Source organism: Lontra canadensis, unplaced genomic scaffold, assembly GCF_010015895.1.
Source record: "Lontra canadensis isolate GAN:19392208 unplaced genomic scaffold, GSC_riverotter_1.0 scaffold45, whole genome shotgun sequence".
Classification (NCBI taxonomy): domain Eukaryota; kingdom Metazoa; phylum Chordata; class Mammalia; order Carnivora; family Mustelidae; genus Lontra; species Lontra canadensis.
The window spans coordinates 6,594,758-6,607,720 of record NW_022631039.1 but is presented as its reverse complement, the minus strand read 5'-3'; the positions used below and the strand labels follow the sequence as shown (position 1 = coordinate 6,607,720).

At 54.8% G+C, this 12,963-nt stretch overlaps 1 protein-coding gene across 2 annotated transcripts in view; it reads right to left on the bottom strand.

Annotated features, from left to right (window-relative positions):
- The window catches only part of LOC116876363 (NADPH--cytochrome P450 reductase), a 56,500-nt gene that overhangs the window by 18,181 nt on the left and 25,356 nt on the right, over window positions 1–12,963 (bottom strand). For both annotated transcript variants that reach the window (XM_032872459.1, XM_032872457.1), the window contains exon 2: window positions 7,184–7,374. In XM_032872459.1, coding sequence (XP_032728350.1) covers window positions 7,184–7,362 — 179 coding nt within the window. In that variant the 5' untranslated portion in view covers window positions 7,363–7,374. The remainder of the gene's footprint in view (window positions 1–7,183; window positions 7,375–12,963) is intronic.

The window sequence follows — 12,963 nt, the reverse complement described above, 5'->3', positions numbered from 1 at the left end:
TTAAAGCTCTCTCGGGCGCCAGGCATGAAGCCGAGGTATGTGTGGGGGCTCCATGGCGCCCCTCACCTCCAACGGAGCAGAAGAAGAGCCCAGCGGCCTGGGCGGGGTGCAGACCCCTTACAAGGGTGACCCCGTTCAGCTCCACCACTCCTCTGATGGCTTTTTTTTTCCCAAGAGAAGCTGTTTAAGTCTGGGTTTTATGTGCCAGCCTTTTCAATGTTCTTATTTATTTATTTATTTATTTATTTTTTGGGAGGAGGAGAGGTAGAGAGACGGGGAGGGAGAGACTCTGAAGCAGGCTCCACGCCCAGCATGGAGTCCAACGTGGGGCTCGATCTCATGATCCTGAGATCACGACCCGAGCCGAAATCAAGAGACGCTTAACTGACTGAGCCAGCCAGATGCCCCTAAATGTTCTAATTTAAAACAATATTCTAATTCCAAGATCTAAAACCCCAGGGCAAGCCAAGGTCAGTCCGTGGGCCAGTCCGCACCGGGAAGAGACTTAGCGCTAGTAACAGCTGTTCTCTGAATGTCCCATGCGAGGGTCCCATGTGGATGAAGGGCCCTCAGTGCGCCAGGGCAGGCAGAAACACAAATGCCCCCGACAAGACAGATGCCCCACGCGGAGTGCTGTGCTCTATGGGTGAGCAAAGCGGGGGAAGCGGGGGCCCCTAGGGCTTCGGACTCCTGTGGGAACCATCATACCCAGTGGTCTCTGACCAGGAGCCACCCTGGAATGTTCTGTCCCGGGGCACGAGCCGGGTAGAGGCTGAGGGCAAAGTGGGAGCGGGTTGGAGTTACCACCAGCATCATTAGAAGGATGCGCCGCTCTCCTTAACAAGCCTTTAATTGCTATTACAAACAGTTCGAAAGGCCTCCCCAGGCCATACAACTGTGTTTGTGGACCAGGAGACTCCATAGTATAAGGTGCCAATTAATTTATACATGCGATCCAATCCCAACTAAAACTCCAGCAGAGCTGGTTTTAGTCCCTCTTCGGTTTTGGTGGACACTGACATGCTGGTTTCTACACGGAAATGTCAGGGGCCCAAAGAAGCCAAGAGAATCCTTAAAGAACAAAGCTGGATGTGGCTTGCCAGATACAAAGTCAAGAGTGACTTCAAAATCACAGAAAACAGAACAGTGCAGTATTGACGAAGGGACAAAAAAGCAGATCAAAGGGACAGAATAGTCCAGAAACTGACCGGCATTTCACAGGTCAATCATGGGTATCTGACTGATGTCAACACTGGCACTGAAGGCCGGTGGGAAGACAAGGGCCTTTTTCAGTACCTGGTGCTGGGTGCCGTGGATGGACGCCCACAAGGGACAGAAAGAACCTGCAAGTGCCACACACAAGCAGCCAATACCAAGTCACCATCAGCTGGATGGAGGTCGAAGTTTAAAAACTACACCAGAGGGGCACGTGGGTGGCTCAGTCTTTGGCTTGGGTCATGATCTCGGGGTCCTGGGACTGAGCCTCGAACCTCCCATTGGGCTCCCTGCTCGGCGGGGAGTCTGCTTCTCTCTCTGCCTTTCTCCCTGCTTGTGTTTTCTCTCCCTTCCTCCCTCTCTTTCTTCCTGTCAAATAAATGGATAAAATCTTGAAAAATAAATAAATAAAAGCTACACTGAAGGAAGTTTTTTTATTTAAAAAAGAAAAGATTTTATTTATTTTAGAGAGAGAAAGAGAGTGCACAAGCAGGGGGAGGGGCAGAGGGAGAAGCTGGGTGTGGAGCTTGATCTCAGGACCCACAGATCATGGCCTGAGCTGAAACCAAGAGTCAGATGCTTAAACAACTGAGCCATCCTAAGAATCCTAAAAGGTGCTCCTCAAGGAAGTTTTTTTTTTTTTTTTTTAGAGATGACCAAGCTTTTATTTTTTTAAATAACAGGCTAAAACCAGTGATCCAACTGTATACAGTACATATAAATTTTTTTTACTAACATATAATGTATTATTTGCCCCGGGGGTACAGGTCTGTGAATCATCAGGCTTTACTCAATTCACAGCGCTCACCATGGCACAGACCCTCCCCAGGGTCCATCACCCAGCCACCCCATCCGTCCCACCTGCCTCCACTCCATTAGGGAAGCTTTTAGAAAAAAACGTAAGAAGAACATCTTTATGACCTTGGGATAAGTTAACCTAGACAGAAAAACGTCAGCCGTGAAGGTTTAAGGTCAACCAAAAGGTTGAGGAGTTGGACTAAGTGTAAGTCAAGCACTTCTGACCGTCGGAAGACATGCGTAAGAGGGTAAGGAGGCAACGCTTACCGTCTGTCCCTCTAACGAAGGCCTCGTATCTAGAACATAAAGAGCCCCGACGAACCGGCGGGGCCGATAACTCACGGGGAGGTAATGGGCAAAGCCTGGAAAGGCCCTTCACCTTCTAAATGGCCCGTAAAACATAGGACAAGGTCATGGGTCTTCAGAGAAATACCAGTCGAGACAGGGTGCCACCACATGCCTGTTGGAATGGCCACAAGAAGAAAGGTGCCAAAAGCACGTGTGAGGACGGGATGTACCGGCGGCAGGCCGGACACTGGGACAAACACGCTGGCCCACCGTTTAGCAGGACCCACTAGAGCTGGATTAAACCTTCCCCACGACTCGCCAGCTCCACGTCATGGCACACATGGAACAGAACAGTATCTGTTCGGCACCCAAACGTGCCTACTAGAATGTTCACGGCGGTACTGCTCGTAACTGTCCTCCCGACTGGAAACCGTCGGAAAGTCCGTCATTATCAGAACGAAGAGATTATGGTAATTCACAGGAGGGAAAACCAACGAGACAGAAGAACGCCGCACCCACCGCAGAGTGGGTGCTCTGACACAGATGACGCCGGGGCCATTCTGGTGACTCGCCCGTCAAAGCACGCGTGACTTATATACACTCCGGCAGAAAGGTGACCCGCAGAAACAAGGCAGTCCTTCCGGAACCGACCTTCCCTCTGACCATCCCTGGTCTCCTGCCCCTCATTGCCGGCCCCCCCATGGCCAAGGGCACCAGACAAAAGGGCGGTTAGAGAGTGTGGTTAGAGACCTAACCACAGCTCTCTCTCGGCTTTAACACAAAAAACAAAAGACAAAAAAAATGGTCTTTCTTCTAGCAGCCTGGCCTCCTCCCTCTTGTCTGGTCATGCCATCCCCCATTGCTTGCAAAGGATCTAAATCTCATAACTTTGGGTCTTGCTTTGCTCCCTTGCCCCACCTCATTCCTCCCAGAGGCTTCCTCAGTTTCCCCAATCCCCAAGCCTGCTCTGAGCAGCTGCCTCGTGCAGACTCCCCCGGTCCTCCCGGCTCTTCATGCCCAGGCCCTCGTGTCCCATCGACTGTGCCTTCGCTGTGCGAGCCCCAGGACTCCCCTCCCTGGCCTCCCCATCTCTCTCAGGCCCGCTTCCTGGAGCGCCCCCTCCACCCGCCTCCCGACAGCCCCTCATCCATCCTCGTCCATCCCCCACGCAGCCCATGGGTAGCCCTGCTGGTCAGCTCTGCCTGCCTCGTCCACGCTCCCGGCCCCACCCCATGCTAGTCACGCAGCCCAGGGCCACGCACAGTCCCCACACTAAGCCCTGAGACTCTCCACTGAGCCAGTGGCCGCTGAGGCTCTGTGCTGCAGCGGAGACTGCGTGTGCTGGCTGGGGACCGAAGTGGTCAGAGACAGAGGTGCAGGCTTTACAGCACGAGGGCCAGGCTTGTGTCCCTGGGGACCAGCCAAGTGACCTCTCGGAGTGTGTTTTCTCAGGTGTGAAACAGGGCACTGGTGCCACCTTAAGAGGCCGAGGGCATTGTGGCTAACGGGAAAGCGTGGCCTGTGGAGTCTGTGGGTCTGGCCTGACAGCCAGCTATGCTCCCTGTAGATCAGGTGACCTGGGTCCTTGGTCACTGTAGTCTCGGTATGCCCATCTGCAAAATGGGGTGAGCTCTTGAAAGGCTCTGGTGAGACTCGACAGGGTCCTAACAGTAGGGATAAAGATAATGACACATGCCATCTGGGGACGGGGTCACGGCCATCCGCACCTGGACAAAGCGCTAAACCAGGACTGGGATTCGAGTGACTCGAGCAGTCCAGTTTGCCGTCCAGGAGATAAGGAAGGGCAAGGACTCGGAGAGGTTAAGTCACGGGAAGCATCGCAAGACTACTAGGAGGTAGAGGCAGAACTCGAGCCTTCGTCACCCAGCTCTGGGCCCAGAGCCCTGCACTGGGAAGGGGTCCCCCGCGGAAGGCCTGTGCGAGCCAGTCCCAGCTGGCCTCTTCACAGTACAGTCAGGGACAAGAGGCGCTGTGCAGCGGCAGACACACTGCAGAGAAGCCAGAACCTCACCGTCACAAGGAGGGACGCCCGGTTTCCCACCCTGGCAAAGAGACAGACTCGACAAGCCACCAGCACCCCTGGCCTAGCAGTTTTATGTCAGGCTTGTTCTGCAAGGCCAGAGCAGTGCCGGGAGGATGGTGGCTCCACGTGCTCCCGTGGCACATGCATGTCCTCTCCTGGGGCCCAAGTGTGCAGGGGACATCTCCACTTTACAGACCAGCAAACTCAGGGCCACCAGAAACGGGGACCTGGTCACTGGTCCCTTACCACGCATTTTCCCCCATATACCTTCCACGTCAGGAAGGCATGTGGGCCAGTCACCACGCAAGAGGCTGGAGTCCTACTCGGCGGCCGGTCTGTCCATCCTGCTTCTGGCCCTCTGCAGGCAAAGCCCTCCAAGCCTTGGGGCGTGACAGCACCTTCTAGAACCGCTCAACCCCACCTCCCTAAGCACACCTTGCAGGTACCTCTTAGAGTTCCAGGAGCCTGCCTGGCTCATGGGGCCATGGCAGACACCCTGATTGGACAATGCACACGAGGGCATTTCCTAAAGCGTTTCTACAAACCACCCCCCAATGTCCTGACTGCACATTTTCTTCCATGCCAAGGCCACCTTCTTGTGTCCTTGCAGTGCCCCACGCAGGGCTCGACACAAAATACACTCTGACACATGCTGCAGCCACCAGCGCCAGGAACACACTAGGTGACATCACCTAACACCCACACGAGCCCCGGCAGATGGGGGTCATTGCCTCCATTTAGCAGACGGGGAAACTGAGGCAGGGCGAAGGAAGGGTCTCGCCCAGGCCCCGCCCAGCAACAGACTGTGAGCCTGATGAACACAGGGACTTCCCCTATTTTGTTTGTGGCTATCGTGGCCACCTGGGGCAGAGTGGGGCCTTGGGAGATATTCGCTGAGATTTTAAAAAATGGAAAACTATTGTCCTATCTGTGGTAGGAGGACTGTGTTCTCTAAGCACCGGCTCTGATGTTTGAAGACCGTAACTTTTCCAGGAGAGGCAACAGTCCTGACTGGAACAGGGAATTAGGAGCCTGTGGGACCCGGAGTGCCCAGCCTGGGTATTCTGGCCGGAGTGCGGCCCCCGGGCCTGAACCTGAGACTGGCTCTGGGCGGGACTCGGGGCACCCCCTGAGGGCAGGCCTGGGTCTGTGTCTCAGCACAGCAACCACCCTCCTTGGGCCCCCAAACCTGCCCGCAGGCCCCTCGGGTTGGAGTCTGGGTAAAACACAGGCAACAGCCAGCGTGACAAAGTGACCTGGTTACAGGAATGATTTGGAATTCAGCCTTGGGGGACAGTGGTTTCATCTCTTTGTCACACTGTCATTTTTCTAAATCCAAAAACCAGCTGCACTCTTCCTTAATACTTGCTTTCAACGAATCTGCCTTTTTACTTAAACCTTTTTCCAAGGAAGCTTTATGGAAGGTTGAAAAAGAAAATCAGTAAAGCAAAAAATAAAACACTGTTACGAATAAAATCGAGCGGGAAACTGTCTGTGACATCACGACTTATAATAAATACGTGTTTGGTCTTTGGACCCTCTCTGGCACAGGGCTCCTAAAACCCTCGCCTTCCCTAAGTGAGAAGAGCAACAAGGGCGTCTCTGTCCCTCAGAACTGGCCCCCTTCAGCCACACCGGAGTTTGTGGTAAGAAAGCCATTTCTGGAAAGCCCCTAAGGATGGGCTGGTTGGCAGGGGACCAGACCTTGTGATCAGAGGGCTTGAACTTTCAGGCCCGCTGCTGACCTCCAGGGATGGGAGAGGAGCAGAAGGTCAATGAGTCCCCAGGGCAAAGAATTTCATCAGTCACGCCTGCACCGAGGCAAGGACACCTCCATTCAAACCCAAGGGCACAGGGTTTGGAGAGCTCTGGTTTCAGGGTGCTGAGCACTTCCTTGGGGGTGCTGGGAGGGTGGCACCCCTGGAGAGGGCATGAAGCATCACAGCCCCCACTATCGCACCTCTTCCCTCTGGCTGTTCCTGACTTACATCCTTAATGATAAACCCGTACCCTAGTAAGGAAACTGCTCTCCTGAGCTCTGGGAGCCGCGCTAGCCAATGACTCAAACCTGGGGCGGTGGGGTGGGGGGGGGGGAGTTCGGGCAACTTCTGCTTTATAGCTGGTGACGCTGGGACGTGCGACTGGTGTCTGAGATGGGGGTGCTGGGGGATCCCATGCTAACTCCAGGCAAGCAGTGTCACACCCGGCAGTGTCCCGTGGCTGGGAGACAACTCCCCACACATCCGGGCACAGAAATGTTCAGTGTGGGTCTCGAGAAGAGGCAAAAAACAGTTCTCCTCCGCTGCCATCACCCCTGGAGCTCTAAGCTCGAGGGCTGAAGTGCGATCCTACCCACATCAGCAAGACCGTGGGACCGAAAGGCAACTGTCTGCATCTGTGTGTGTGGCCCCATGCAAACGGCCCCTCCCCATCCCATCGCTTCCCGTGACAAGATCACGGGCCTGGAGGGAAATAGCAATTGGGCACCGGCTGTAGCTCTGACGACCTTTCATGCCACCGAGCCTCAGATGAGCTACCCATGGAACGGGGCCTTCTACCCTGGTCGCTGGGAGGTTCCATCGAGAAAGGAGAACAAGAAACAGACCTGAAAGAACCTCGTGAACCCCCACGCGCTGTGGACACACAAGGGGTCAAGGGAGAGCCCAAGCCCAGGCCACCAGTAAGGCACCACCCACGCAACTCGACCCAAAATGCTGCAAGGAAGCTCGCACCTCTCGCCTGGCTCCCTCCTGCCCCGGGCCTGCAGACAGGGCCCCGCCGGGACCGACGGACGGGTTCTGGAAGGCTGAGAAAAGGATCCTGAGTAGGGTCACTTACACTGGTTGAATTTTGGTGAACTCCGGGATTTCGTCTTTTTTCTTTCTGAAGAGGAACCAGTAGGTCATGAGGCCCACAATGAGGGAAAACAGAATCATGTCTGTCATGCTGAGAAAAGACACTTCTTCAGCCACGGTCTCCGACACGGTGGCGCTGGCGTCCATGCTGGAGTCCCCCATGTTGACAGGAAACTGCAGGGAGAAAGGACAGGGGTCAGTGGGGAGAAGCAGGGTCTGCCTGAGGCCTGTTGGGGAGCACCCCCTGAGCCCCAGAAGCTTCATTTTGGGTCTGTAGGTCCCAAGAGGGGGGAAGCACCAGGGGCAGGAGCTGCTGGCTCCATACATGGCCACTGGCCCCTCCGAGACACAGCTACAGTCTCGGACCGAAACTCAAGTAGCAAACAGCCCTGCGGTGTCCATGGGGGTCCCACCGCTGGAGCAGGGACTGGGCCCCTGCAAACACAGAGAACAGAAGCCACAGATTCCCAGTACCACCGAGCACCCTCCAGCCCCATAAGGGCTTGGAAGGGTTGGTTCCACACGAGAGCGGGGGCCACTCGGAGGCAATCTTTCCTCCGGCTATGCGACAGGCCTGGGCTGCCCCAAACCCTGCCCCTTTCCAAGGCCTTCAGGACTGGCCCTTGGATGGCTCCTGGGAAATCCCTTCTGAGCTGGGAATATGCTGCCTGCTGCGTGTCTGTACACCTGAGACCTTGGGCCACATGGATGATTTACTCCAACCCTGTCATTCGGGATGAACCCCGAGGGCTGTGAATCCCATCACATGGATGTGACCTCTGGGGTGCTGAAGCCTGAGCAGATAAGGTTAGAGACGCAGTGCTCCATGCCTCCAAGGCTGACTCCCAGCACAAGACCTGCACACCAAGGCACCCGTGAACTCCTGTGGTGAGTAACACTTTATACGTGTGGCCAGGCACGGTTGCTGGGAGCGCTGAGCCCCCGTGACTCCAGTGGCCAGGGACAGCGGGAAGCTCGTGCCTGGTTTCTCCTGGACTCAGCCCTGAGGAGCCTCTCCTTTTGCTGGGTTCGGTCTGTATCCTGCCATAATACACCGTAACGGGGATAATAGAGCTTTTCTGAGTTCAGGGAGTCCTGGGGAACCACTGAGGAACCCCTGCACCCCAACCTTGTTCGTTCCCTTGAAAGATGCCCAGCCAGGGCGTCTACCGCTGAACCTGACCAGGAAGCAGATCTGAGTCCGTGCAGGTCGGCGGGGAGTACCCCAAGCCCAGCAGTGCACTTCTGCACTGGGCACAGCCGGCCTCAGCCCTGGGGCGCACATCGCTCCATTTTGCAATCCCCACGGTTACCAAACGGGCTGTCTCCCCCACAGCCACGGCTCCCAGGCTCAGTGGGGAAAGCCTCAGTCCTAGCTCAGCAGCTCAGGCCTGGAAGACAGCCTCACGTCTCACTTCTGCTCACTGTCCCTGCCTCTGGGAGACACCAGGGCCGGCCCCCCACAGCTGCCCTCGCATCCACAGGCCCCGGGCACCAGCTCTGCCCTCCTAGGGCCTGTGGGGCATCGGCTCACTTGGAGATCTGCTTGGTCTCTCCAAAGAGAGCTCGGCTCTCTGCTTTCTCATTTGCCCAAGGTGCTTTTCGAACAGCTGAGTCCCCGTGATCATCTCAACGCACCCTCTTTGCTCCCTGATGCTACAGGACAAATTTACCTCTAGAGCCCGCTGTCGATAATTAAGGATGAGCGCACTCAGGTTGAAGATCTAGTCCATGTTCGTTTGGCATGCCTTCCTGTCCAGCCCTGCCAGGGTCGTCTGGCACACCCACAAGCCTGTGTGTGTCAAGCTCTCACAGAGCCATGGAGGGAGAGGACCCGGCCCACAGAGTCATGCCACACAGACCCTCGGGACCTGGCAAACACAGGAGAGAGCCCGCTGCCATCTGTCACGTAGCAGCAGTCGGCCAATGTCTGCTCCCTGTCCCATTACCCTTTGCCCTCCAGCCCCGGTCACCTAACCCCCTTACTTTACTGAGGGGAGACTTGTGGCCAAGAAGTGAAATGACCAATGTCCATTTCCTGATACATATGTGAGCTGCCCGCCCCACCCAGAAAAGCTGGCCCTCGGGGGTCCCTGCAGGGATGGTGTGCTGGAAGGCTGGGGATCCACACAGTCCCACGCATCCTATATTTGGTTCCAGACACCCAGGCTACTGCCATAGACTCCTAAGGGGCCAGCTCTGAAGAGTGGATGGAGAGAGCTTTTTAAAAAGTAAGCCAGATCATGTCCCTAAACAAACCCTCGGATGGCTTCGTGTCCTACTTAGCACCAAATCTAAAGGCCTTAGCTGGCCTCTAGGCTCCATAGGGTCCGGCCCCTCACCTTCCCTCACTTCTCCCCAGTCACATTAGCCTCCCTGCTACCCCTCAAGCCTCCAGGTCAGCTCCTGCCCCAGGGCCTTTGCACATGTTAATACCGTGGCCTAGACTCTGTTCCTTCAGTTATCTGTAGGGTTCTCTCCCCCACTTCATTCAGGTCTCTGCTCATGTGTCACCACCTCAGAGGGATTCTTCCTCAGTATAGCGTCTCATCCTCCCTCCCCGAGCCCACTCCCAGCAGAGATCACCACTGTGTCATGCGTCCTTCCCGCTGGCCATCTCCCCGACTACAGGGTCACCCTGCAAGAGTAGGAACTCCACTGTTCACAGCCTGACACAATGAACATCTAACGTCAACTCATTGAAAAAATTACCATGTGATTCCAGAGGGGGTGGCTTGGCAACGCCCGGCACACACATTACCCAGTGGTTTTATAACCCGCACAGCACAACACAGGGACGTATTACCACAGTGTGTGAGGCTACATTCATTCTCCTTCAGTCTGGCTGTGTCATCGATACCCTCACTTACTGCTTCCTTCAGCGTCCCGGCCACTCTCCTCAAGCTCAGAGTAAGGCCCCCACGCATTCTCGCCCCTTGTGCAAACGCCCAGGTACTGCCTGCTGGGATGCCGACTCCCTGCAGCGAGCCAGGGCAGGGCTCTGGCCCTAAGGTCCCACCAGAACCAGCTGACAGTGCCAGCACTCGGGGGTCTCAGGAGCACTGAGAAGGTCCCCAGCAGCTCTGACTGCGAGGCATAAAACTTCAGACAAGAGATGCAGAGGAAGAGTAGAAAGGACCTGGTGACCATCTTATCGAGGCCTCCTTCTGCCATTGGGAACGGAAGGCTCGGCCGAGTGAAAACAAGAAAGGGGCCCCAGCTTCCCGGGGCGGGGGGGCTTGTGTTCAGTACCCATCTAAGTAGGATGACTTACTGGACATGGGTCTCGCCCCCACGCTGCTATGAGCTCCTGAGCGAAGAACAGTATCGTAGGTACCTCTGTGCCTGGCACACAGTGGAAAGAGAGGCCTGGCAAGAAGGAAGTCAAGGAAAATCCTTATCCCGATGCTTCCTGTACTAGGACAGGAGCAGCGTAGATGGGGCTGAAGCCGGGAGAGAAGCTGTTAAACCACGACTCTCTTACCAAGTGACTGTTTCCACACTGCAGCTCCCACAGACGCCCACCCATCTCCCTGGCTTGAGCCTCTGCACTCCTGCCCCAGTGCCTTTACGTGTGCCTGAGCTGCTTTTCCTCTCATTGCTTCCTGCTTTGGACTGGAGGTCTGTGACCTCAGCTCGACCGTCACTCCTATCAGTCCTACTTTCCTAGCACAGAGCTTAGCACACCATCTGATGCTTGATAGCTCCCCACGGAGCTTCCCATGGAAGGAGTCAGTGAACGTGTTAGCACACATGGAATGTAAAATTGGCATGAACTGATAAACCAAAACAAGCAGACTGAAGAGAAATCTGGGGGCCCCCTGCACCTGGGGCTGGTGATGTGCCCATGTGGTAATCCATGAAGACAGACAGGGCCGAACTTTCTTAGTGCATGGAGCCCCATGACATCATGACATCACAGCAAAATGTCTTTGGTATCCCCAGGCCCATGGGAATACCTAAGAGCTCCATTTACGGAGTAGTTAGGTCCCAACAACCACTGAAAACCCAGCTTGGCAAAGACATGAGTCATCCAGAGGAAGGCATCACGATCGAACATTAAACCCAGGGGCAACGCGAGCTGGTATAAACTTCACGCCGAGTTTGACACATGGCACTTTGGCCGTGTTGATAAATTAGGAGCCTCTGGGAGTCTGTCCCGAGGCACCCCTGCCCCGTCTGGTATAAAATCACTCTTCTCCACTGTCTGAACTATTCTGATGAGAACATTCTGGACGTCCTGCCGGCCAAGAGTGTTCTCCACATCAAATATGGCAGGGTGACCGCAAGAGGGTCTACCAGAGACACTCCCAGGAGACTTCAGGAGCCCCTGTGCGCCCTTTCGGCCCTAAGAGGGTCTTTAGTCTGTGGGCCGTTTCTTCTTCCACATTTAGTGAAAGGGAGGAACACTGAACAGTGCAGAGCTCTGGGAGGCCGAACGCTACATGTGTCAGCAACAGAAAGCAAAACAAACCAACAGTGAAACGTACGTGTTTAAACACAGCAATTTCTTAACTACAGCAGGCCCCGCCGCCCCAGCTGGCTGGGACTCCAGGCGAACCCCTTAGAGGCAGCAGGCTTTCACGAGCTCATCTGGAAAATTAGTCACAGGAAAAGGGCGCAGATCAAAAAACCAGTCAGTGAGGTCCTGCTAACCCCAAACAGACCAGAGCATGACTGACCTTTGATTACAAATTAGGTCTGTACATAGAGCTTCCATTTTTATTATAAAAGACATTATCCATACAGGAAAGGACATGCATAAATAGGCAGGCATATAAGAGAGATACCACTTCTCCTGAAGGTCAGCAGCTGATGCCACAGGCCAAGGGCAACCCATCCTGGAGCTTCTGAAAAGGGAAACAAGGGAGAAGGGCCCTTTCTCCATCTGATGGTTTACAACACTGCAGGGTAAGATGATCCTCTAGGAAGTACTTGTGGCTTTGCCTTTACTGTGTCCAATTTCTTTTTCTTTTTCTTTTTTTTTTTTTAAGATTTTATTTGACAGAGAGAGTAAGCAAAAGCAGGCAGACGGACAGGGAGAAGCAGGCTCCCTACTGAGCAGGGAGCCCAGTGTGCGGCTAGATCTCAGGACCCTGGATTCACGACCTGAGCGGAAGGCAGACGCTTAACCGACGGAGCCACCCAGGGGCTCCCTGTACCCAATTTCTGACCAGTAAACAAGACCGATCAAATAACCTGGCCCCAACACTGGAGTGAGCTGGTCACCGGAAACAGAGACAAGGAGGGAAGAAGCCTGAGCAAGTGATTTGGGCGGCCTCTGCAGTATGCAAGTCACCCAGTGGTAAACAGTCACGGGCACTTCGCGGCGTCCACTCCCAGGTGCAGTGGGGAACGACATCTACTCACGTTCTCGAACCTCTGCCAACGATTAGCGGTTTCAAGATGAAGGAAAACCCTCGAGGGAGCCACGCCTGCTTGCACCTGATAGCTTGTCCTCCAGGGACAGGGCCCCAGCCAAGACAGCCACTAAAGAGCAGTGCTCGAGAGAGCCATGGACCAGATTCCTCTCTAGCTAGCGTGCCCACAAAGTTTATCCTCCAAACCAAGATAGAGCCGGTATGGGTATCACTGGAATTACAACTTTTAGGGTTCATTTGGCTTCCTGAATCTATAGGTTTGAGGACTTACAGCCATGTTTCTTCTATAAATGCCTTTTCAGCCCACCCTCTTTCTCATTTCCCAGGACCACAATGACATAAATGTGTTTCGTAACTGGTCCCCCCAAGTCCCTGAGGCTCA